Source organism: Canis lupus, chromosome 6 (assembly GCF_003254725.2).
Source record: "Canis lupus dingo isolate Sandy chromosome 6, ASM325472v2, whole genome shotgun sequence".
In the NCBI taxonomy this organism is placed as follows: domain Eukaryota; kingdom Metazoa; phylum Chordata; class Mammalia; order Carnivora; family Canidae; genus Canis; species Canis lupus.
Genome location: NC_064248.1, coordinates 6,769,226 through 6,793,260, shown reverse-complemented (window position 1 = coordinate 6,793,260; position 24,035 = coordinate 6,769,226). Strand labels below are relative to the sequence as shown.

Sequence of the window (24,035 nt, the reverse complement as noted above, 5' to 3'; positions counted from 1 at the left end):
AAGTATGCTAGTCTGGGGTGAGGAAACCTACATGTCCCATTTTTCCCTGCTATCTGTGTTATTCCCTTTCTCTTTGCCCACATTCTTCCCCAGCTTCATTTCTGCTTTTCCTTTGGCTGAGTTATTGGGCTGGGATTTTTTTTCCCTTAGACTCTGACATAGAACGTTCTTCTGTAGCATGATCAGAATGAAAGGACACGTTAAACAGTGGCCCTATCTCAGACCAAATGGATGCAGTCTGGGGGTAGAGCAGGGTTGTCCATCAGGAGTGAGCGAACGTGTACTGGGGGCTCGGGGTTAAGTTCTCAGGTGGTGGCCATGCACAACTGAGTGTGGGAACCACTGAACAAAAAGACAGCCATGTGCTATTTGTGTTTCTTGCATCTGAGCTTACCCTCTGCAGGACTGACGAGTGGATGTATATCCCCTTTGGGGTTTTGCCAAAGGTGGCCAGTGTGAATCTGACCGTAGACTCTTAAAGGACTGGCTGGAGCTCAGAGATCAGGAATATCCCCCCTCAGTCCATCACGCATCTTGCTGATCTCTTAGATGAGGGCAAGGTCCTGTGGCCGCACTGCTAGGTGGAGTTTTGTCCCAGTGCTCTCCAGAGGGTCTGTTTACAATGAACTTGGGCTTCATGGGCCTACCACCCAATCTCTGTTTCCCTTCAAACCAGAATGTGTCCCTCTGAGAGAACCCAACAGTGTGTTAAGGGTTTGGTGGAAAAGTATGGCGGCATCTAAGACCAGAACCTGCTTCCTGAAAACAATGGAAGGTTGACTTGTTTAGAGGCTGTTTGGCCTTGGGTCAGGTTTCCACTTCAGATTTTCTGAGAAATTTCTCCTTTTGGTTCTCATTGGACCAAGAGATCGTAACACCTGCTAGTAGGGCAGGTTCAACTTTTCATAAGAAAAGAAAAGATCTGCCTTTGAGCTAATATGTCGAGGTGAGAGCGCAGAAGCTTAGAAAACAAGTTGGCTTTGGCTAAGAGTTTCAGTTATCCCTAGCTAACTGGCAGGATATGGAACATGTGCCTGACTCAGAAGGGCAGGTGCCAGCCCTGCTGTGTGTGTGGCTTGACCTCTCTGAGCTCACTGATTAAGTATGCCCTACCTCCCCTTCCCCAAGTTTTCTCAGCATCCATAAGATAGTGGATATGAAAGCTCTTTGTCTTTTTTTTTTTTAAGATTTTATTTATTCATGAGAGACACAGAGAGAAGCAGAGACATAAGCAGAGGGAGAAGCAAGCTCCCTGTGAGGAACCTGATGTGGGACTCGATCCTAGGACCCTGGGATCATGACCTGAGCCAAATGCAGATGCTCAACCACTGAACCACTTGGGTGCCCCTGGATATGAAAGCTCTTTGAAGCTAGAAAGGACTAAAATGAAACCTGGCAATGCTATTGTCATCATTATTCAATCAAACCTGGTATTCACATATTTGAATGAGCCAAACAGGTAAATTGGGAAGTTTAAAGTTACGGAATGACTTGCTAGACTCAAATAAGAGAGATATCTTTGCATCACCACCCCATTGCATAAAGTGGGGTTCTGTTTGTTTATAAACTGCATTTGTGAAGATCACCCTCTGGAGTGAGAAATGAAGCTGAAGAATTGGGGGCAGGAGGGCCGTGGAGTCATATTGAAGAGTTCCAACCCTAGAAGATCAGGAGCCACCCTAGATTCCTTAGCTGGGATAACACATGAGGAGAGTTACTCCTGTGGCTTTATTTGTGGCCATTTGTGGTAGAGCCTAGAGGTGGGGGCCACGTATATAGTGAAGTGGGCATGAGATGGGCTGTGTATGGTAGAAGCTGAACCAAAAATAAAAAATCTGAATCTAAAAATAGAGATCTGAGGGAGAAACAGCAGGCCTTGGCACGTCTGGATACGGCAAGTGCTTCCTGGCTCATTCATTGGACAAACGGAATAGGGCTCTGGGAAGACACAGAGCCGGGAATGAATGGGCGGTTCCTATGCCCAGGGACCCCCTGTCAGCCAGGCACCACCTCCCCCTTGGGTCTTGAGATAGTGGGAGAAACAGTGCTCTGTGTTACTGAAAGAGAAGAGACAAAACCGACCTCAGAGAAAGCTGCGGAGAGGTGGGGGGGCGGGGAGGAGGGCAGAGGGGAGGGGAGGAGAGGAAGCTGGCAGTGCTGGTGGTTTAGGGAAAGACACAGCTCAGGGTTTCCGCTCTTGCTGAGCAGCTGTCTCTCTGTAAGGCGAGGGGCATTGCAAAAAGCGTGGCCAAGGAGCAGTGAATGATCAGCAAACGTCTCATGGGACCACCCAAGGCTTGACTCCGTAGGCAGACGTGCCTGGAAAGTGACCATGACACATTTCTCTGGGGTGACACCTGCGAGCGGGGCATTGCAGTTTGGGTTGCTTAGGAGACAGAGCGGATGCTTCCTCTGTGACGAGAGAAGCAGAACTGTAGTGGAGGGGCGGCCAGCCCGAAGCCACGGCAGGTGAGCAGAGAGGACATGGGCAAGGAGACTGAGGGTCTCAGTACCTACCCTCTTGCCCTGCCTCCCAGGCCCTTCCAAAGGTCTAAGTGCCCCCCACCCCCACCCCACAATAAGCAGTCATGGAAGGAGATGCCTGGGGTGTGGAGCAAAGGAGTGGCCCTCTTCAGAAACTGGGCTGCTCAAGTCTGTGGGCAGGGTGGGCATGGGCTTTTAGGTCAGGGGATGAAAGTACAGGTGATATGGCAATCTCTGCCCAAGGATATGACAGGATGACCTGGCGGAAGGGGACTCTTGGGGCAGTAGTCATTGTCAAACCGGGCGGTAAGCTGGAACCATGGAGGTGACAGAAGATGGTGTGCTGGCTTCTCCAGGTCAGCAGGGACAAAGTGGGGTGCCCTCCCATTCTGTCATCTGTAGCGCCCATAATAAATGGTCTGATTTGGAGGCTGTAGGTAGAAGATCTGGGGATCTTCGGGGATGCAGAACTGGAGGGCTCCTAGGCTGGTGGCCAGGGAAACCAGAGTAGGAAGGATGCATGACAGCAAGGGGACAGGATGATCTGGGAAGGCCTCCCAGAGGATGGCAAGTGTGGGGAGGGGTGTTCTAGCAGAGAGGCTGGGCTCTCACTTGGCCGCTTGGAGTAAGAGGACCCTTGGGACTAGTAACCAGGGGCAGACGGGAGAGGGGTCTTGTGTAGAAAGGGAGAGTGCTCTTCTCAGGATTCACAGGCATCCTGCATCATTTTCAGAGGAGGAAGGATAGGGACAGGCATACCTTGGAGGAACTGCTGGTTCCTTCGTTCAGTTCTAGACCACCATAATAACATGAATATCACAATAAAGCAGGGTCAAATGAAATTTTTATTTCCTAGCACATATAAAAGTTATGTTTATGCTGTGCTGTAGTCTGCTGAGGGTGCAATAGCATTATGTCTAGAAACAGATGTGTATACCTTAATTAAAAATACTTTATTGTTAAAAAATGCTAACCATCATCTGAGCTTTCAGCAAGTCATAATCTCTGATCACAGATCCCCATAACACATATGATAACGATAAAAAAAATTTGAAAGAAAAAAAAATTGAAAGATTGCAACAATCACCAACATGTGACCAGAGACACAAAGTAAGCAAATGCTTTTGGGGAAATGATGCTGATACTTAACTTGCTTGATGCAGTCTTAGTTGCCACAGACTCTTCAATTTCTTTCTTTCTTTCTTTCTTTCTTTCTTTCTTTCTTTCTTTCTTTCTTTCTTTCTTTCTTTCTTTCTTTCTTTTTCTTTCTTCTCAATTTCTAAAAGAAAAAAATGTAGTGTTTGTGAAACAGTAAAGCAAAGTGCAGTAAATCGAAGCACGTCTGTATCTGTCTCTGGCAAAAGAGATGGTTGTTGCAGCCCCCTACCTTTTCATTCTGGAAAGATCCTGTGCCTGTGTGTTCTCATTCATATGACCCCGTCTGGGGAAGGGGAACCAGCCTTGGAGCTGCCATTCCAATGGAAACACCGTGGGAGGGCCTGGAGGGAAGGATGGTAATGAGGAGCCTGCGCCCAGAGCCCCATCCCTGACCCCTGGACCCTGGGAAGTGAGGAGACGTTCATTTTGTCTAGACTGCCTCCCACTCTGCCTCCCATCCTCTCCTCCCTGCACAGATGTTGCCTCCATCATTCACCAGCTGTGGCTAATCCTGAGTCCTCACCCACCTGCCCCTGCAGCATTGACACACTCTCTTCATCAAGAGGGGTAACCCCCACCCCTCGATTCTCCTCCTGCCTCGCTGGCCGTTTTTTCTCAGTCTCCTTCCCCCGTTCCTCTATTCCTGCCAGAATCATGGGCTCAGAAGGCATAGGGGGCCTGGAAGACCATCTTGTGTCAGCATTCCTTTGACAGCTGAACACCTGCCACCCAGACCAAGCATCAGTGTCCACCTGCCAAGGTCTCCTGTCTACTTATTGCTGAACTCGCTTTATCTTTATCTTTAAAGCCAGATCTATTGAAATGTAATTTATATGCCATTAAAGTTTACCATTGTTGGTGTCTAGTTCGATGAGTTCCTATAGTCCCATGCAATTAGGTAACCTCCACACGACTGAGATTTAGGATGGGTCCATCATCCCCCACATTCCCTCATGCCCCTTTGTAGCCACCCCCTCCTCTACTCTCAGCCCCTGGCAACCAGCGACCTATTTTTTTTAATGTTTTTTGGGTTTCTTTTCATTCTTCAAATTCTAACTTTTCCAGAATGTCCTATAAATGGAATCCTGCAGTTTGTGGCCCTTTGAGTCTAAATTCTGTCACTCGACATCATACTTTGAAGATTGACCCACGTTGTTAGTGTGAATCAATCCTTCGTTTCTTTTGATTGCCGAGTAGCTTCTTGTGGCGTGGCTGTACCCCATCTTGTTCATTCACCCCCAGGTTGAAGGACATTTGTACTGTTTCCAGGTTGGAGGATGATGGACACAGAATGCTGCTTCTCTTAATTCTCACTGCTGGGTTGCACTGGAGCCCTGAGGTCCTCCACTTCCCAGGTGCTGAGAATTGAGGTATTTAAAGACCTTGGTGCCATTTCTTGCTCATCCCTGCTTCCTGCCACCCCTTGCTCTGATTTCTCTTCTTTCACCTGACCTTGTGTGGTTCTCCATCCTAGTTGGTTTGCTTTGCACCCACCCACATTATCAGTATTCCTCTTGAATGGGACACCGAGAGCAGCATGCCGGATCCGCTGCCCCAGAGGATGTCTGGCATGTGGTAGATTGCATCAGTACTCTCGAGTGCAATCGAAAAGCCATGAAACCAAGGACTGGCTCTTGTTCTTGATCGTATACTTCTGTTGAGGTAGCTCAAAATGAAATTAGTTTATTGAATTTTATGTTATGGTAGTGGCCGCATCGTCTTGTTAACTCAGCAAACGTACTGGGAATTTACTGTCCGATCATGTACAGTTGGGCTCACCCATGGTCACACCCTTCTGCTATCACCCAGACTCATTTGCAGTTGCTCCAGACATTGCTTGAATCTGTCACTGTGCCTTCTGTATACTCTCACACTGGTAAACACGGGGGTGGACACAGGTCTGGGACATGGGTACACCTTACTCCAAGGTGATATAGTCAATAATCAGCACCTGCCAACACGGACAGCTGCCTCGAAGCTCTTCCAGCTAGCCCAGGGCCTGGCAAGCTTTTTCTGCAAAGGGCCAGATAGTAAACATTTTTGGATTTGTGACCAGATGCTTCCTCCTCCTCCCTGCCTCCACTCCCCTTTAAAAATGCAAAAACCAACCTTAGCTCACAGGCCACATTCGATTGGCAGTCAGTGGTTTGCAACCCTGGTGTCCTAGTTTCTTGTCCTTGTCTATGAGATGTTATAAGAAACTTTGTTAGATGCCTCAATGCTGGAAATTCAGACACACACCCCGTCTACTTGATTTTTCTGAAATGTTGCCCTAGACTCTAGAGGATGCATCACCTTCTCTTGCTCCCTTCATCCCTTTTGTGTTACTCATCCAAGTCAGAAGCTCAACCTCACTCAGTCCTGGGGGGCTCTCTGACAGTCTCCTGATTCATCTTGGGTTTTCCTTTTCATTGCTCTTTCTGCCTTTTTTCAGTTCAAAGATCTTCTGGATGGAAAAGACCGAGGTAGAATAGGAGTTTATTATCCATGGTGCACCACTGGCTGAAAACTGTGTGCCCATCCCTTCTAGTTCTTTTTGCTTTTCATGTGATAAGATAGCCCTTTTGGGTCCTCCATGTTCTCAGGGAGCTTCATCTCATTTTGGCTTTTGCTTTCTGAGTACCACTCATCAGGCTGTGCCACTCCTTAGATGTAGGCGATAAGTAGTTTATGCACTCATACTGGTTTCATTTTTCATAAAGCGTTGCTGAAATTGCACAGTCAGAAAAGAGGGAAGGAAAGAACAGGAAGAGGAAGAAGGATGGTCCTTATCTCCCTACAAACAATTAACTATTGGATAGCAGGGTCCATTTTCTTTCAGCTTGTGTTGTCCAGCAGCACTTAGGTCAGCACCCCACACCCACACCAGGTGGTCCAATTGTACAGATTGTCCATGCCAGTCTGTGCAGAAGGCCCAGCTGGGCTTGCAGAGTTCATAGTCTTACAGCCTAGGCAGTGGCTCTGCACTACCTCTGACAGGTGTTCCAAATCATGATTCCTCAGCGTCTTCCACATTATCAAAAAAAAAAAAAAAAAATCATCTTACACAAAACCTCAAATTTGCCATCTTATCCAATTTAAAGTGTATAATTGAGTAGCATTTAGTGCATTCATGGTGTTGTGCAACCATTATCACTATCAAAATTCAGAACGTTTTCATCACCCAACAGGAAACCCCATCCCCATTAGTCATTCCCTATCCCCCATCTTCCCAGCCCCTGGCACCCACCATTCTTCCTTCGTTCTTCCTTGGGCTCTTCAGATTTGACCATTCTTAGGTCTCCAATACACAGAATCAAACAATATGTATCCTTTTGTGTCCTGCCTAACATCACAGAGGATGATATCCTCCAGGTCCATCCATGTTATAGTGTGTGGTGGGGGTTCTTTCCCTTAAAAAGGCTGAAGTGAAGAGACCATGTCTTGTTTATCCATTGCTCCATGGATGAATACTTGGGTTGCTTTCACCAGTGTTCTCCACTTTGAGTACCACTTTCTGGCCGTATCGAGGTGTGCTGAACCAGCCTGGCCACCCTCTTCCACCCAACACAAGCTTGTACACCTAGCCAGTTAACGAAGTGATTGACATTTTTTAAACTTCTCAAATTAAAAAAAAATATATTTTATTTGTTTTAGAGAAAGGACAGTGGGGCAAGCAGAGGGAGAGAGAGAGAAAAAAGAATCTTAAGCCCCAACAGGGAGCTCAGTCTCATGACCCTGGTATCAAGACCTGAGCCGTAATCAAGACTCGGATGCTTAACCCACTGAGCTACACAGGTGACCCAACAGGATTTTTAACTGAAGAGCTGTGAGGGACTTGGAGGAGGGAGATAAGGCATCCTAGACAGGAGAGGGGAGTACACATGATAATGAGCACTGACAAGGATGTCTGCTTGGAGAGGACTGGGCAGACCAGGCCTTCTTCCATCAGCCCTTCTGAGCACCAGGCAGTGTGTACTCACTGAGGGGCACCAGAGGAGAATACAGCGCCTGCCCTGGTGGAGATCATTGTTGGGTGGGGAAAGACCAAGCAAATCAACTAACAAAGGAATTTCAGGTTGTGATAAACCCTTAGCAGGAAGTAACCAGGGTGGTTGTGAGTCTGCCTTCAGCTCAGGTCATGATCCTAGGGTCCTGGGATCGTGTCCCACTTAAAAAAGAGAGAGAGAGAGAGAAGATTTAAAAAGACTTGTGGGACACCAGCTGCCAAATACCGCAGCCAAGACCAGAGCAGTCTCAGTGCTGAAGGCACTTGCCCCGATCCCCACACATTCTCTTCCCAGTGTGGAGGGCCACATTTCCTCGTCTGTGCCTCAACTGTACTTCCCTCAGGCTCTTGTGACCTCAACTTGGTTCTGAACTCCGCCATCCTGGTCTAGGCTCAATGTCCCAGTCACGAACTTAAGCTGTGCCCAGCTTTACCAGGATGTGCCATGCGTCCCTAGAATCTTACCCTGTCCTTCCCTGTTGCCAGCCTCAGCCCTCCCTGGACAGGGCTGGCTGCTCAGAGGATCCCTTTCTGCCCTCTGCCTCAGCATCAGGCATGTGGAAAGAAGGTCCCCTTAGCCTTATGTTGGCTGAACTGGGCTCGTGGAGGCTGTGGCAGGGACGCAGGCTGGTTGGGAGAAGGGCGATATGCCCAAGGGCAACTTGCAGGTGTTCGAAGGATCATTCCTCTGGTCTGTTTACCTCAGACTTCCAAACCTGATGAGGGAAGCACACTGGAAGCTGTCCACAATTCCCAGCCCTCTGAGTGGGCAGTAGTTTCCTGGGGCCATTGGCGGTCGCCACCTGTGACTTTGCTCAGCCACCTGCACCCCGCATGCTCTTTGCGTTTACTTTCTCTACCTGAATTATTTCTTAAAAAAAAAAAAAAAAAAAGATTTTACTTATGTATTCATGAGAGACACAGAGGGAGGCAGAGACATAGGCAGAGGAAGAAGCACTCCCCATGGGGAGCCCGATGTGGGACTCGATCTCAGATCATGACCTGAACCAAAGGGGGATGCTCAACCCCTGAGCCACGCATTTGCCCCCACTGCCTGCATTCTATCTCACTTTCTCCTCTTCCCTTCTGCCCCACCTGGTCTCACATTTCCCTCTGCATGGCCCTGGGCAGGGGTCCTTCCAGTCTCTTGCTTCAGGACCTGCCGCCCCGATCCCCACACATTCTCTTCCGCCTGGCCCTGCTGTGGAACCTTTGCAAGCCAGCCTGAGCAAGAGGCCCCTGCCAGGCACTATGTGTGTGACCAGGCAGTGCCTAGCTGACCCCCGCTGGCCGAGCCCAGGCCTGCTTCCTGCAGAAACAGGGCCCCACAGGTTTTCCATTGGCTGCAGCCTGGCTGAGGCTGCCCTAAAGGAGTGGAGGATGGAGCAGAAGGAGGGGGAGGAGAGACTGGGAGAAAGTCACCCTTCCCGCAGTGCCTGCTGATAATTGGCTCTCCGGAACCAGCTTGGGACACAAGGGCCAGCTGGGCCAGGAAGCCGTGGACAATGCTGCTCTTTCAGGGGGGACTCTGCGTGGTCATAGGTCCTGTGTGACTCCAGGGAAATCTGGAGCACAGCCTGTTCTCAGAGGATGTTCTCTAACCTAGACCGGAGGTAAGCAATCGAGCCCCAACTTCCCACCCTCTGCCCGGTTGCAGGCATAGCCCACTTCAGAACCTGATGACTTCCTTCAAGGACAGTCTGGGGAGGAGAGGAAGTGGAAATGTATTTTCTCAGGAAACCTTGAATCATCACGTACCTGGTGCTTTTTAGAGGGGGGGGGTGGAGCACTAGGAAGCAATCAATCCTTAATAATCTAATGATTTATTAAGACTCTGCACCTGCCTTAGTAGCTGTGGGCCTAAGGACCCTGGTTGGAAGAAGACAGGTCTTGGCCCTCGGGATTAAATTAATCTCGCTGGGGAGGTGAGGCAACATACCAAGTGTCAAACACTAAGAGAAATTGAAATTAAAAAGAAAGTAGGAGGGGCCCCTGGGTGACTCAGTCAGTTGAACATATGACTCTTAGTTTTGGCTCAGGTCGTGATCTTGAGGTCATGGGCTTGAGCCCAGCATCAGGCTTCCCACTCAGCTTAGAGTCTGCTTGAGATTTCTTTCATCTGCCCCTCCCCGTGCTCTCTCTCTCTTAAATAAAAAATTTCCAAAAATAAACAAAAACTAGGAAAGTAGAAATTATTGCCAGAGTTTCTGGCCAGTCTACAGATTAAGGTTTGGTCTACCCTGGGAAGACAACTGGGATTTGGAATGTAGAAGGAAGTGAGCGCATGTGACGTGGGGTAGCATCTGAAGCATAGAGTTTGACAAAAGCACAGGAAACTCGTCATAGCCGGGAACTTCTGCCATGGAAATGCCCCCAAGTCTGACATTCCGAGGGCCCTGAAGGACCCACAGACTGCCTTTATGAGCCCAGAATGCGGAGGCTCAGCCCTGCCAACGAGCCCAATAAATCCCTGGCTCAGAATCGGGTGGCCTGCCTACAGCCATGGGCTGGGCTCTCCTCTGGGGCACTTGTACGTGGAGAAGCATTGGTCAGAAACTTAGAGCATGTCCGCTGCAGTAAAGTGGGAGCTCCTGTGAGCTGCCAGAGAAAGGTCTGGGGCAGTCCTCAACAGGGCAGGCAGGGTGTGCAGATGTCTCGTAGCTGTTGGTTTGGGCAGAAACTTCAATCTGCGGCCTGTTGCCAGGCTAGGCCCTTTGTCAGTGTCCTGGACTCCCACTGGGGGCTGTGACTGTATCTGCACATGGAAATTATTCCATACTTTCCTCAGGGCACTGGAGAGGTAACTCCTCACACCCAGGAGGATGGAAGGGCCTTTATATCAGGCCTTTTTCCTGCTCAAGAGCCTTCTATGGATCCTTAGTACCCATCAAGCCATCATTGATATGCAAAGCCCTCCATCATCTGAAGGGCCTTTACAGAATCTAAAAAGAAGAAGGAACCTAAAAATCATCTAATCCAGCCTGAGTCCTTTCCATAGTAACCCTGAGGATAGGTTGCCATCCCTCTGCCTGTATACTTCTAATGGGGAATTCTCTCTTCACCAGATGGCTTTAAGTCCACCCTGTACTTCTACCCATTGGTCTAGGTTTGATCCTTGGAGTTATTCTTCCTTCCTACATGACCACCCTTCAGAATGTTGATATTCCTCTAAATTTTCCTCAGTTCCCAGGTTCATCCCAATCCAGGTTACTCTCTTCTAGAAGTGGTCAGTTTTTCACATAATGTATAAAGCCTCAAACCGAATAGTGTTTTACGCGTGAATTGATCCCACATTGAGAGTTGGAACCATCCCCTCCCTCATTCTAAACACTATGCTCCTTTTAATACATCCAGAGCTCAGATTTGCATTTTGATCAACCACATGAGAATGTTGCTTCTAATAAGTTAGCAGCAAAATAAAACACCTAACACATTTCACAAGTGCTGATTTAAGTCCTGTCTCCCCTGTGCCAGAGAGTTAGATCTAACTTGAGAAATTTAACCCATTTTTCCAATTGGTGGAAATCATCTGGATTCTGATTCTGTGCCGCCAGCATGGAGGGCCATGTCTAGTGTGGGGATTGCGACTCAAAGCCTGAGCTACAGAGCCACATGGTGGGGTCTGAGTCTCAGCTCAGTGCTTGCTGGTGGAGAGGCTTGAGCAATTTACTTAGTCTTTGTAAGCCATGGTTTCCTTGTCTGTGAAATGGAGGTGGTTAATACTAATACTCACCTACTTGGAGAATGTAGAATTAGAAGACTTTAATGAGATAATTCACACAAAATGCTTATTATTAGCATAGGGCCTGGCAGCAAGCACTCATTACCTGCCATTCTCTTAGTGATCATTACCACTGCTCATTGACTTCCCCTTTTAAAAAAAAAAATAAAAATTAAGATTTATTTATTCATGAGAGAGAGAGGCAAAGACACAGGCAGAGGGAAAAGGAGGCTCCTCACAGGGAGCCTGATGTGGGACTCCATCCCCGGACCTAGGATCACACCCTGAGCCAAAGGCAGATGCTCAACCACTGAGCCACCCAAGCACCCCCCCCCCCCAATTAGGGCTATTTCTCACCCAGAACCATCCTGGCCTCTTCCTCGGCTTACAGGGTCCTCTCCGCCTGAGACCTGCTGCCTCTGTTCCCCCACCTTTCTATACTCAAAACCTCTGCAGCATCTTTGATGCTTCCCTTGCAGTGTCCTCTGTACCCAGGAGCTCCTATTGGCCAATCCCATTGAAATTCACTTTAGAGGGCACCTGCGTGGCTCAGTTGGTTAAATGTCCGACTCTTGATCTTGGCTCAGGTTGTTATCTCAGGGTGATGGGATCGAGCCCTGTGTTGGGGAAGTCTCAGGGTGGAGTCTGTTTGTCCCTCTCCCCCTGCTTGTCCTCCTTCTCTCTCAAAATAAAGAAATAAATAAAAATCTTAAGAAGAAAAAAAATTCATTTTAAGGCGCACCTTTTCTTGGACTCTGTATTTTCATCTCCATCATCATGACTGAGGCTCTACTCTCCATTCTCTGTGGTCACTAGCTTCCTCCTGCAGGCCCCTTCCTCTTCTACTCTGGCCTACACATCCCTGCTTCCCCTCCACAACCCGCTCAGAGCTCAGAAGCCCTCTCTGACTCTATATCCATCCCTTCGTCGCCCTCTCTGACTCCATCCCCATCCCTCTCTTGCCTCCACTCTGCCCACCAGCTACACAGCCTGCTTGTTCCCAGCCATTCCTCACGCCTGGTGGCCTTGTCCTCTATGACTCCAACCTAGACCCAGCTCCCAAGCCCCCGAGCCTGCCAGCCCCTCCTCAGTCCAGAGCTGTCACGGAGGTTCAGGGCCAGGCTTTCAGGGATCCAGCTGACCAGGTTTGGAATCAAATAGTATAACCTTGGGAGGGTTGCTTGGCCTTCCTTTTTTTTTTTTTTTTTAAGATTTTATTTATTTATTTGTTTGTTTGTTTGTTTGTTTGTTTTTGAGAGACTCAAAGAGAGGCAGAGACATAGGCAGAGGGGGGAGAAGTAGGCTCCCTGCAGGGAGCCCAAATCAGGACTCAATCCCAGGACCCTAGAATCATGACCTGAACCAAAGGCAGACGCTCAACCTCTGAGGCACCCAGGCATCCCAGGTTGCTTGCTTGGCCTTCCTATGGAAGAATCTTAGATGACCCTGAGTCTGAATGAGGTGTATGTGAGAGAAGTAGGTAAGTTGCAGGGATAATCACAGCACCTGGGACAGGTCACCACCACCTTCTTCCCCTAAGGGGTCTTCCTGGAGCAGTAGCATGGTTTCCAGCGGCTTCCCCCTCCTGTCAGTATCTAGACCACAGAGCATTTTCAGCCAACACACAAACACATACAGGATCTGTAGTTACAAACTCATGATGTATTATTTTATGTAGTTTAGGGGAATTTTAAGGTGTTGAGTTTTCTTTCTCTCTCTCTCTTTTTTTTTTTTTTTTTTTAAGATTTTATTTATGTATTTGTGAGAGACACACAGAGAGAGGCGGAGAAGCGGGCTCCATGTGAGGGAACCCGATGCGGAACTCAATTCCAGGACCCTGGGATCACAACCTGAGCCAAAGGCAGATGCTCAGCCACTGAGCCACCCATGCGTTCCAGTTTTCTTATTTTTGTGAATAAGACTGCTAATGACCACAAGCTTGGGCAATGGGGTCGTTAGTCAGTGTAAAGAAATATTTGTAAAATAAATCTAAACCCCGGCCATCGTCACTCCCCTCAAGGCCCTGAGATGATTTCTAGCATGTTTGGCTAACAAGGATTCCTCCTCTTCCTTGTAGCCCATACTACTGACTGCCTCTACCAAACCCCCTAGACCTTGACTACATCCAGTCCAGCACCTTAGCACACCTGGGTCTGTTGTCATTTTACATTTTTATGCCCCTTATACTTCCATATGGAATCAGGCGGCCTTTTAAGGGCCCAGTAAATGTGGTGGCTTTGGCCAGAGGCCGTCTACAGCCAGGATCCTGTCACTGCTCAGGAGCCAGGGAGAAACATAGCTTAAACCACCGTAACCCACCTGAGGGAGTCAATGAGGGGTGAGGGTGGGGAGAGTGACCTGGGATGGGCCTGGAGACAGAAGCTGAGAAATGAGGTCCAAGCAAGGATTAGTGAAGAGGAAGCTGGCACCGGGCCTCCCTGGGAGGGAGGGGAGTAAGCTTTGCACTTCTTTGTCACAGAATCTCACATGTGAGATTCTGCCTTGACTGGCCTTACCTCTGATGGGAGAAGACCCTGTGTTAGGTAGAGGCTTTCTGGAGGCTGCCTTGACAAAACAGCACAAATAGAGTAGCTTAAAAAGAACAGAAGTAGGGCACCTGGGTAACTCAGTGGTTGAGCGTCTGCTTTGGGCTTAGGTCATGATCCCAGGATCCTGGGATTGAGTCTTGCATTGGGTTTCCCACTGGGAACCTGCTTCTCACTCTGCCTGTGTCTCTGCCTGTGTCTCTCATGAACAGATAAATAGAATCTTTAAAAAAAAAAAAAGAAGAACAGGGCAGCCCCGGTAGCCCGGTGGTTTGGCGCTGCCTTCAGCCTAGGGTGTAATCCTGGAGATCTGGGATCGAGTCCCATGTTGGGCTCCCTGCATGGAGCCTGCTTCTCTCTCTCTCTCTCTCTCTCTCTCTCATAAATAAATAAATAAATAAATAAATAAATAAATAAATAAATAAATAAAAAATATATATATATATATATATATATATAAAGAACAGAAGTTTATTCTCCCCGTTCTAGAGGCTAGAAGTCCAACATCGAGGTGTCGGCAGGGCTGTCCTCCCCCTGAAGGCTCTAGGGAATCCTCCCTTGCCTCTTCCTAAGCTTCTGGTGGTCGATGGCTTTCTTGACATTCCTTGGTTTATAGGTGATTCACTCTAATCTCTGCCTGTGTCTTCACATCTGTGTCTTACCCCATGTGTCTGTGTGTCCCCGTGTCTTCCCGTGGTCATCTTCTAAGGGCAGCAGTCATACCAGATTTAGGACCCACCCTAATCCATTATGACCTCCTCTTAACTAATTACATCTGCAAAGATCCTACTTCCGACTAAGATCACATTGCTGGGTACTGGGGAGGTTTGGATGCAAACACATCTTTTTCGGGGGAGACACAATTCAACGCGCAACAGAGCTTGATGCTGTTGGAGAGTGGAAAGAAAAAAGCACTTGAAAAAGTAGACTTAAAGAACACAGCACAGGGGCATCTGGTGGCTTAGTTGGTTAAGCGTCTGACTCTTGATTTCAGCTCAGGTCATCATCTCAGGGTCATGAGATCAAGCCCTACATCAGGTTTTGCACTCAGCAGTAATTGTGCTTGTCCCTCTCCTTCTCCCTCTGCCCCTCTCTGTTCTCTTTGTCTCTCTCTCTCTGTCAAATAAATGAAATAAAATCTTAAAAAAAAAACAAAACAGCCCAAAGTTATTCAAACCAGATTTGAAAGAACATATCCTGATAAAGCCTAGAAATAACCTATTTTGTACAATATGTTTACATTTACATGTACATAGGTATGTATTTTTCCCAGATAAAGACTCAAACGTAAAAAAACTAACAAACACTTAGAAGACAATGTAGGAGTCTACCAGCATGATCCAGGGGCAGGAGAAGCTATCAAAGCTGAGGTGAGCATATGTAACCATGTAAGGCAGTTGACAACCATGAGAGCATGTAAGGAAATACTCAAAACTCACTAGCAATCAGGGAAATACAAAATAAAGTCACAGCGAAACGTCACCATGACAAACAAAAAAGATGGTGACCGGGATGCTTTTGTACATTGCCAGTGGAAGTGTACATTAATCATTTGATGATGTTAAGGAAGTATCCTTAAAATTTTAGATGTGATATAATGGTATTATGGTTAATTTGTAAATCATCTTTTTTTTTTCTGCTTAAAAGGTTCTTCCTGAACTATTTCCTCATAAAATGATGTAATGCCTGGGATTTTACTTAGATGATCCAGGAAGCAAGGTGGTTAGTGGCTGATGGTAGGAAGGAAGGGTCAGTACACTCACAGGCATAGGCCAAATCTAGACCACTGCCTAGTTTTTTGTATATAAAGTTTTTCTTTTTTTTTTTTATTTTTTTATTTTTTTTATTTTTTTTAAGTTTTTTTATTTATGTTAGTCACAGAGAGAGAGAGAGAGAGAGAGAGAGAGAGAGAGAAAGGGAGGCAGAGACATAGGCAGAGGGAGAAGCAGGCTCCATGCACCGGGAGCCCGATGTGGGATTCAATCCCAGGTCTCCAGGATTGCGCTCTGGGCCAAAGGCAGGCGCTAAACCACTGCACCACCCAGGGATCCCTGTATATAAAGTTTTATTGGACTGTAGCCATGCTCATTCTGCTACGTATTTGTTTAGTATCTGTGAGGCTTCTTTTGTGTTCCAGCTTCTGCAGAATTGAGGACTTGCTTGGAGAACCATGTGGCCTGCAAAGCCTAAAATATTTACTAACTGACCCTTTACAGAAATGTTAGTGAACCATTGTCCATAAGGAAGGCAGTTTGGCTGCATGTTTGTAATGGTTGACTCTGAGGGCTGTGAGTGATGATTAGTCTTCAGTTTGTCTGTGTTTGGATCTTTCCATAATGAGAAGTTTAAAAAAAAAAAACAACACAACACTTTAACTTAGTGTACCCCGCTTCTAGGAAATCTACCTGTTGGAAATGAAGGCATCAATTAATAAGGATACATGTATAAGGATGTTTACTAAAATGGTTACAGTGATTTAAAAAACCCCACAACAATGAAAAACCAATTGCCTACCTGTATGAGAATGTTTATATAAATCACACCAACCCATACGATGGAATATTATGCTGTCTTTTTAAAGAATGAGCTAGCGGGACACCTGGGTGGCTCAGCGATTGAGCGTCTGTCTTCTGCTCAGGATGTGATCCTGGGGTCCGGGATGAGTCCCACATGGGGCTCCCTGTGGGGAGCCTGCTTCTCCATCTGCCTGTGCCTCTGCCTCTCTCTATGTGTGTGTGTCTCATGGATAAATAAATAAAATCTTTAAATAATAATAATAATAATAATTAATTAAAAATAAAGAATGAGCTAGAATTTTGCTATCCTGATTAGAGAATTTTTCGTATTTTCAAGTGAGAAAAGTAGGATGTAGAAAAGTCTGTATTTGACGATTCCATTTCTCTAGAACAGTGGTGGAATTAACCCCTTCGGTAGGCAGAGAGGTGCATGTGCATGAGTGTGTATGATGCATAGCACATTAACATGGCTCTGGGTGGAATGCCATCTCTGGAAGAGGAGCACAGGAAAACAGAAAAAGGAAAGGACCTATATTTAAACAGCCTACATGTTATGATCCTGTTTATGCGTTTGTGTTAAGTTGTACTCCTATGTACACGTGCTTTGCTAAATTCCAAAGAGAGTTATAATTTTTAACACAACTGGAAGGGAGTGAATATTTTTAATGTGCTACACAAGTAAGGAAATTAAAAGGGGGGGGGGGTATCCGTGAGTGGCTCAGCAGTTTAGTGCCTGCCTTTGGCCCATGGTCTGATCCTGAAGTCCTGGGATCGAGTCCCACATCAGGCTCCTGCATGGGGCCTGCTTCTCCCTCTGCCTGTGTCTGTCTGTCTGTCTCTCTCTCTCTGTCTCTCATGAATAAACAAATATAATCTTTAAAAAATAAAAAAATAAATAAAGGGGATTTGGGTAGAGTTGGAAGGTGCCCAGGAGTGGGAAAACAAGAGATAAGAGTGACCTCTGCAGACCTGGGCCAGCTGGGGAAGACTCTGTGGAAGGTTCTAGCGGTGAGAGAGAGGGGTGGCTGGATGGCCTTTGGGCCACAGCCGCTCCCTGATCTCAGTGCCTCTTCCTCCTGCTCCCGGAGAAATAATGTTTCCCTGGGGGATGAAAAGCATCCCTTTGTGCAGGCTTTAATTGCCATGTTGTTGTGCCAAGTGAATGAGTGGCAGGCGGGCACAGCAGCTGGGCACAGCCAATGCCAGGCAACAAAGCCCGCTGCCTTAGGACAGCCTGGGCCAGCTGGCCTGGGAGCTCTGCCCACCTCTGCCCCCCGCTAGAGGCCCTGTACCAGGACCTCCGGGACAGAGGGGTCCTCGGGGATCTGGGGAAGAGTCCTTACAGGGAGACAGGGGTGGGGTGCCTGAGAGGGTCTCAGATACTCTAGAAGCTTATTCATCTCAGCCTCCTTTCCCTTCCCCCTCCCTCTTGTTTTTCAGACTGTCAGCATCAATAAGGCCATTAATACGCAGGAAGTGGCTGTAAAGGAAAAACATGCCAGAAATATCCTTTTGGATGTTGCTTGAGAAGACCAACCCCAAGGCGGGTCAAATTGTGGGGACTGAGGTCGGGGTGAGGTGTCCTTAGTCAGCTGCAGGAAGGGGAACCCCCACATTGGCCAGGTCTCCAGTGGGGTTTGAGCAGCCTTGGCTGGTAGCAGCTGGCCTTGGAGACCACAGCTCATCAGGGCAAAGGGACCAAAGCCACCTTCTCGCTCTGTTCTTTTGCTTCCCAAGGACCCCGATCCTCTTAGGACTTACCTTCTCAGAACTGCCACATCTGTACCTCTCTTTGACAGATTTCCCGGGGGCACAGGAGGGATTTTCACAAGTGTGGTCAAAGTACACCAGGTCCTGCACTTGGCGCATAGGGGCCACACAGCCCACCCCCTTGGGAACATGATCCTTTCCCCGTCTCCGAGCTTGAAAACCAAACAAAGGCCTTGGCTGCCTTACTACCCAGGTGCAGGGGTTCAGCCATGGAAATGAGATCCACCTGTGAGCTGGTTCACCCAAAGTCAACAGCGAAGAAGAACCTCAAAGCAGCTTAGGGAACTGGTGGCTTAGAGGTTTTCACCAACCTCCCCACACCCTGCCCCCACACCAAGTTAGGCTCTGGGCAGCCACCCTCAGGGGGTGCAGCTTTGGAGGGAAGTGCAGCCTGCATCTGGCTCTGGGATCCCTTGGGATCTGCCCTTGAGCTATAGAATCCCCAAAGTTCCAAAGGCGAGGCTGCCAGGGGGTTGAAGCCATTATTTCTATGTGTGCTGGGGCGGAGCAGGGTACAGCCCAGAGCCAGTGGGGGCTGGGCTTCTGTCTGGGATGAGCAGCTGCTGCTTGCCTGGGCTCATCACGGTGGCAGTGACACAGCCAGGTCAGAACAGCTCATGTTAAAGCCATCCCACCTCAGCCCCTGGAGAAGACCCTCTGGGTGAGATGGCCAAATAAGTCCCGCACTGCCAGCATCATGCCTAGCGCATGGCAGGCCGTTGGGAAGTGTTGCTAACAGCATGTACTGTTCTTTCCTGGTGGGAAAGCAGCTTGTCTTTGGTGCAAAGATACTTTGGTTGTATTTTAGGGCTTTGCTAGAGGATGGGGACTCTAGAACGTCTCCCAGGTACCTCAGAAACCTGGCCCAACAGCGAACCTAGTTAGACCTTGCCCTTTTATCCCCAGAAAGGCACGGTCCCCTTGCTTTACCAAGTCAAGAAAAGCCTTCATTATAAGTGGCTCAGTTGACTTCCTCAGGGGGATTTACCCAGTCCTGATCCCTGTCTGCTAAGAATACTGATCGGTATTGAGATATAAAATAAGAGATATGGTTTGTGAGAGGCCTATGCGCTGGACGAGGTCTGGCAGGGCCACCATACACTCTTCCAGGGATACTTGGGGGTGTGAGAAGGGGCATCAGAAGGAGATTCTGGAATCCCACCTCTGTAGTAGCCTGGCTTGCTCTGGAGCTTCGAGTGGGTCCAGCAGGGCCTCCATGAGCCTTCATTCCCTTGTCTGTCATTTGAAAATTCTAGTTCTAACCGACTGTGAGTTTCTCTGCCTCACCAATTGAAGAGGCAGATAAATGTTGAAAAGCTTAACTCCAAAAGTAGAGTTTTAAAGCCTAAAGATATCCCAAAACATTTACTCTTTATTGATTTCTTTTTTGGAGACCATCAACTACCCTCAATGCCAGCTGAAGCGTTTGGAAGTCTGACATCAGAATTGCTGTTCACACAACCATTTACCCTGGATGTCTAACTTCCCCCACCGCCCCCGCCATGTGTCTACTCCCAGAGGACTAGGGACTGAGTCTTATTTATTTATTTATTTATTTATTTATTTATTTATTTATTTATTTATTTATTTTTAATATCCCTGAGTACCTTTTATAGTGCCAGACACACAATGGGTGCCTTAAAATGCTTAGGAAATCAAAGGACAGATAGGTCCCCTTGCCTCTTTCAAAGTCAGGGTGCCAGGCTAGCTTTGCACCTGCTCCAGCTTCTGTTTCAGTACACTGCTCTCAGTAGAGTAACCACAGTCTGCCGTGCGAGGTCAGCCCATGGGATGGGTCAGGAGCTGTCCATTTCTCCTTTTGGCTTTCATCTAGCCCAAGGAGGCTAGTGCTTCAGGGGAGACTGTAGTTATTTCAGAAACCCCTCTAAGACCAAAGCTGACATCAGCTTCCAGACCCAGAAGTCTGTGTTCTATTCTAGCTCACCCGCCTCGAAATGCAAATATCACTCTGGGAAGGAACTTGATGATACCTTCCAGCTCAGAAGCAAAACAACATGTGTTCTGGATGAGTCATAGAGTTTCTGACCCAAGGCAAGTCTTTCTGTCCTACATGGCACCCTGCATCTTACCTAAGCCTTGACAAAGAAGCCCGTCATTCTGGGAAAGACCTATCCTTCAAGTTGATGATGCCCAGTTACTGGGTATAAGCAAACAGTTACAAAGGAAATGTGGACATCCTCTACACAGCCCAAAGGAATTCACTAATTACAGAGGCACTAACTTAAAATCACGCGAGACCAGATGGAGTTTTATTACATGCAGATCATGGCAGAGAGTCCGTGGGTGTGTTTGGAATCAGATCTCGGGTTGAAGTGGCCCCAGGATTCCACATACAGCCAGTGCAAGGTGTAGGGAGAAAGTTGAACTTCACCCTGAATGAGACCAGGAAGTCTTATAGAAGGGGTGGGGTGTAAGAGTCATTTTACATTTTGGGAAAATGCTTCCAATTATGGAATGACTAGTCGTGGGGGTGAAAAGTACAACATCAGAAATATAGCCAGTGGTATTGAAATAGTGTCATCTGGTGACAGACCATAGCTATGTGGGGTTGTCAAAGCACTGTCGGACACCTGAAATGAATGTACATTGGGTGCCAACTATACTTGAATAAAAAAAATAAATCATGGAAAAGAGCAGAATCCCTACATGGAGAGGAGTCAGAGGCTCCCTGGAAGAGGAGCCAAGGTGCCCCACGAAGGTCAGGGCCCCTGATGAGGAGCTAAAGCATGCCCTCACTTCTTAATATTGGATAAGAAAGAACTTTGAGACACATTTATGTGTTGTTAAAAATGTGAGCTGTCATTCTTCACCTGAAGGCCCCCTCACACCCGCAGCAAACCCAGGGGTAGGACAGAGTCTGCCTCCCACAGCAAAGCTCTGGTATCAACCAAAGCATCTCCCCGGTAAAGGCAAACCAGGACCACCGCTAGCCCAGAGCACACTTGTATAAATTGGAAAACGGGGCAGCTCTGGTGGCACAGCAGTTTAGTGCCATCTTCGGCCCAGGACCTGATCCTGGAGACCCAGGATCGAGTCCCACGTCGGACTCCTTGCATGGAGCCTGCTTCTCCCTCTGCCTGTGTCTGTGCCTGCCTCTCTCTCTCTCTCTCTCTCTCTCTCTCTGTATCTCTCATGAATAAATGGATAAAATCTTTAAAAAAAAAATTGGAAAACACCTGTGCCTATGTTTTCCATGACCCTCCCTCACCATGCATCCTGGGCACCCACCATGAGAAAGGGGCACAGACCTTTTGGTCTGTTGTCAACCGGCTGCCCCTCTCTAGCAACGCTGTCCTCTGCTGGAAGTTCTGCCACGTGTTTCACAAACTTCTCCGAGATGGACACCCGAACGTGAGTTCCTGGGGCTACTGGGGATAGCCAGGGATCCAGGGATCCATGTGGGGAAAGTGGAATTGCCTGGGGTGAAATGGGCGCTACTCACTCCCACATAGAGGGGGGTAAGTGCCTCCTTCTCATGTCCTTTTGATTACTGGTTAGAGGCGGGCTTGTCTCTGGCTAGCCTGTCTGCCAAACCTAGCCCCATCTCACACCATCCTCTGTCTCCTTGCCTTCTCTTCTCTCATCAGCTGTTCTCTTCCTTCTCCAGGTCCTGAAGGACTCCCTGAGATACAAAAATGAATTGAGTGACATGAGCAGGATGTGGGTGAGTTTGGAGATGCACCCGGGGGCCTCCTGTACCTGCTTCTCCTTCTCCAGAAGCCACAGAACAAGGACTGTGGAACGGAATGAATTCATCTCTTTCAACTTTCTTAGGATTTCTCTATCTCATGAGCATCAGGGAGGGGTCAACGATGTTCCCCAGTAGTACCATGATATCCACAGTCTTACCTGGGGTCCCTGCAGCTAGAGGGAAGTTCTAGGGCCTGGGAATTTCTCCTGCCAATGGACCCTCACATTGTAACATTCTCCAGGCATTGGGATCCCTCAGCAGTGACTTTGCCACAGTTCCTGCGTCTGTCTCTCCTTCTGCAGTCCCATGTGGGTCACAGTACCTTGAGAACTAACATTCCTGATTCTTAATGCCAGTACCTTTTCTTCCCCTTCTTTCCTGAGAATTTAGGGATTCTCAGTGCCTTAGGCTGGGGTGAGAAGGTAGGTGGTGGCTTCAGAATAAACTGGAAAAGAAGGTTTTTATACACATGCCAGAACTCCACTAGATTCTATTGTCCAAAGAGTATGTGTATGGATGGCACATAATTTACATTTTGAAGACTATCCTGTGTTGATTGTGATACGTCTCTTTGCCCCTACTGATTGAGAGTTCTGGCCCTTTCCTTCAAATTCTTCCCTGTATATGTCTGCACTCACAGAATGTCAGCAATTATGTCATCCAGTCCACCCATTGGTAATGAGAATACAGGCCCTGAGAGGGAAGCAGGTTTTCCTACATCACAGGCTGGTTGGTCTGAACAAAGCTGAGACCAAACATGCTCCCCCAAACCTCCCAGGTGCATGCTGGAGAGCTTTCTATTATATCTCTAAACATGGAAAGCTTGGGTGTTCTTTTTTGTTGGAATTTGTATATTTTTCCACTCTTTTACTTTTGACTTTTCTATATTCTGTGTCCTAGAAAAGTCCCTTATAAATAGCATTTAGTTGGATTTTGTTGTTGCTTTTTCAAGATGACAATCTTGGTCTTTTAGCTGCACATTTACCCCATTTATATTTATTGTAATGCGAGAATATTTTAGATTTATATTTTCCATCTTAGTTTGTGCTTTCTATTTGCCCCTTCTTTCTTTCTATTCATTTCTTGTCTTCTTTGGATTGACTGGGTATTTTTTTTTTTTCATTCCATTCTCCCCTTATTACTAGTTAGGAGGTTTTTTTTAAAACTCTGATTTTTTACTTTTATATGTTATCCAGTAATTACAAAATGTATATTTAGTTTATGAAAAGCTAAAATTCTTATCTTTAACTATTTCCTCTATGACACAAAGACCTTAGAATATTTTCATCCATGCCCTCCCTCTAAACTTGTCTGTTATTGTTGTCATGTATTTTAATTTTGGTTTTATTTTGGTTTTTTTAGACTCTATACAAGATATTTTAATTTAATTGTTTTATTCTGTGCTCTTTCTTTATATCTCCATTCTAACATCTGAGATCCCTTTTTTGCTTCCTGAATTATTTTCCTTGGTGAGAATCTCATGGTGGCAAATAACCGATTTTACTTGTTTGGGAATGTCTTTATTTCACCCTCCTACATGCAAAATATTCTCTCTGGGTTTAGGATTCTCTGGGGTTATTTTCTCTCAGCACTCTCAGCACAGTTATTTTCTCTCAGCACATAGACGATATTTTTCAAGAATATCCTTCCACTAACTTCTGGATTCTATCATTTCCATGAAGTCGGCTGTCAGACTCATTATCCCTTCTTTGAAGCAAATCTGGTTTTCCTCTGGCCATTTTTAAGTTCTTACCAGGGGTGGCTCAGTGGTTGAGCATCTGCCTTTGGCTCAGGTCTTGATCCCAGGGTCCTGGGATCGAGTCCCATGTCAGGCTCCCCAAAGGGAGCCTGCTTCTTCTTTTGCCTATGTCTCTGCCTCTCTCTCTCTCTCTCTGTCTTTCATGAATAAATAAATAAAATCTTAAAAAACAAAAGATCTAAGAGTAGATACAGATTTATTTGGAATTCCTTAAATTTCTTAAATCTTCAGTGTAATATCTTTTATTAGTCATGAAAAATTCTCTTTGTCTCTTCAGCTATTGCCTTTGCTCCATTCTATATTTACCTCTGAGACTTTGGTTATGTTATTTTTTTCCTACTCTATCCCCCAGTGTCTGTTTTTTTAAGCAAGCTCTATGCC

The 24,035-nt window shown here is 47.1% G+C and overlaps 1 protein-coding gene across 4 annotated transcripts in view; it reads left to right on the top strand.

The window, feature by feature from the left end:
- HIP1 (huntingtin interacting protein 1) overlaps positions 1-24,035 on the top strand; it is a 158,177-nt gene that overhangs the window by 87,988 nt on the left and 46,154 nt on the right. For all 4 annotated transcript variants that reach the window (XR_007411103.1, XM_025425853.3, XM_049111066.1 and 1 more), the window contains exons 2-4: positions 17,854-17,917; positions 21,413-21,555; positions 21,812-21,868. Coding sequence is in view for 3 of the 4 variants with exons in the window: in XM_025425853.3 (XP_025281638.3) it covers positions 17,854-17,917; positions 21,413-21,555; positions 21,812-21,868 (264 nt within the window). In the remaining variant the exon portion in view is untranslated. The remainder of the gene's footprint in view (positions 1-17,853; positions 17,918-21,412; positions 21,556-21,811; positions 21,869-24,035) is intronic.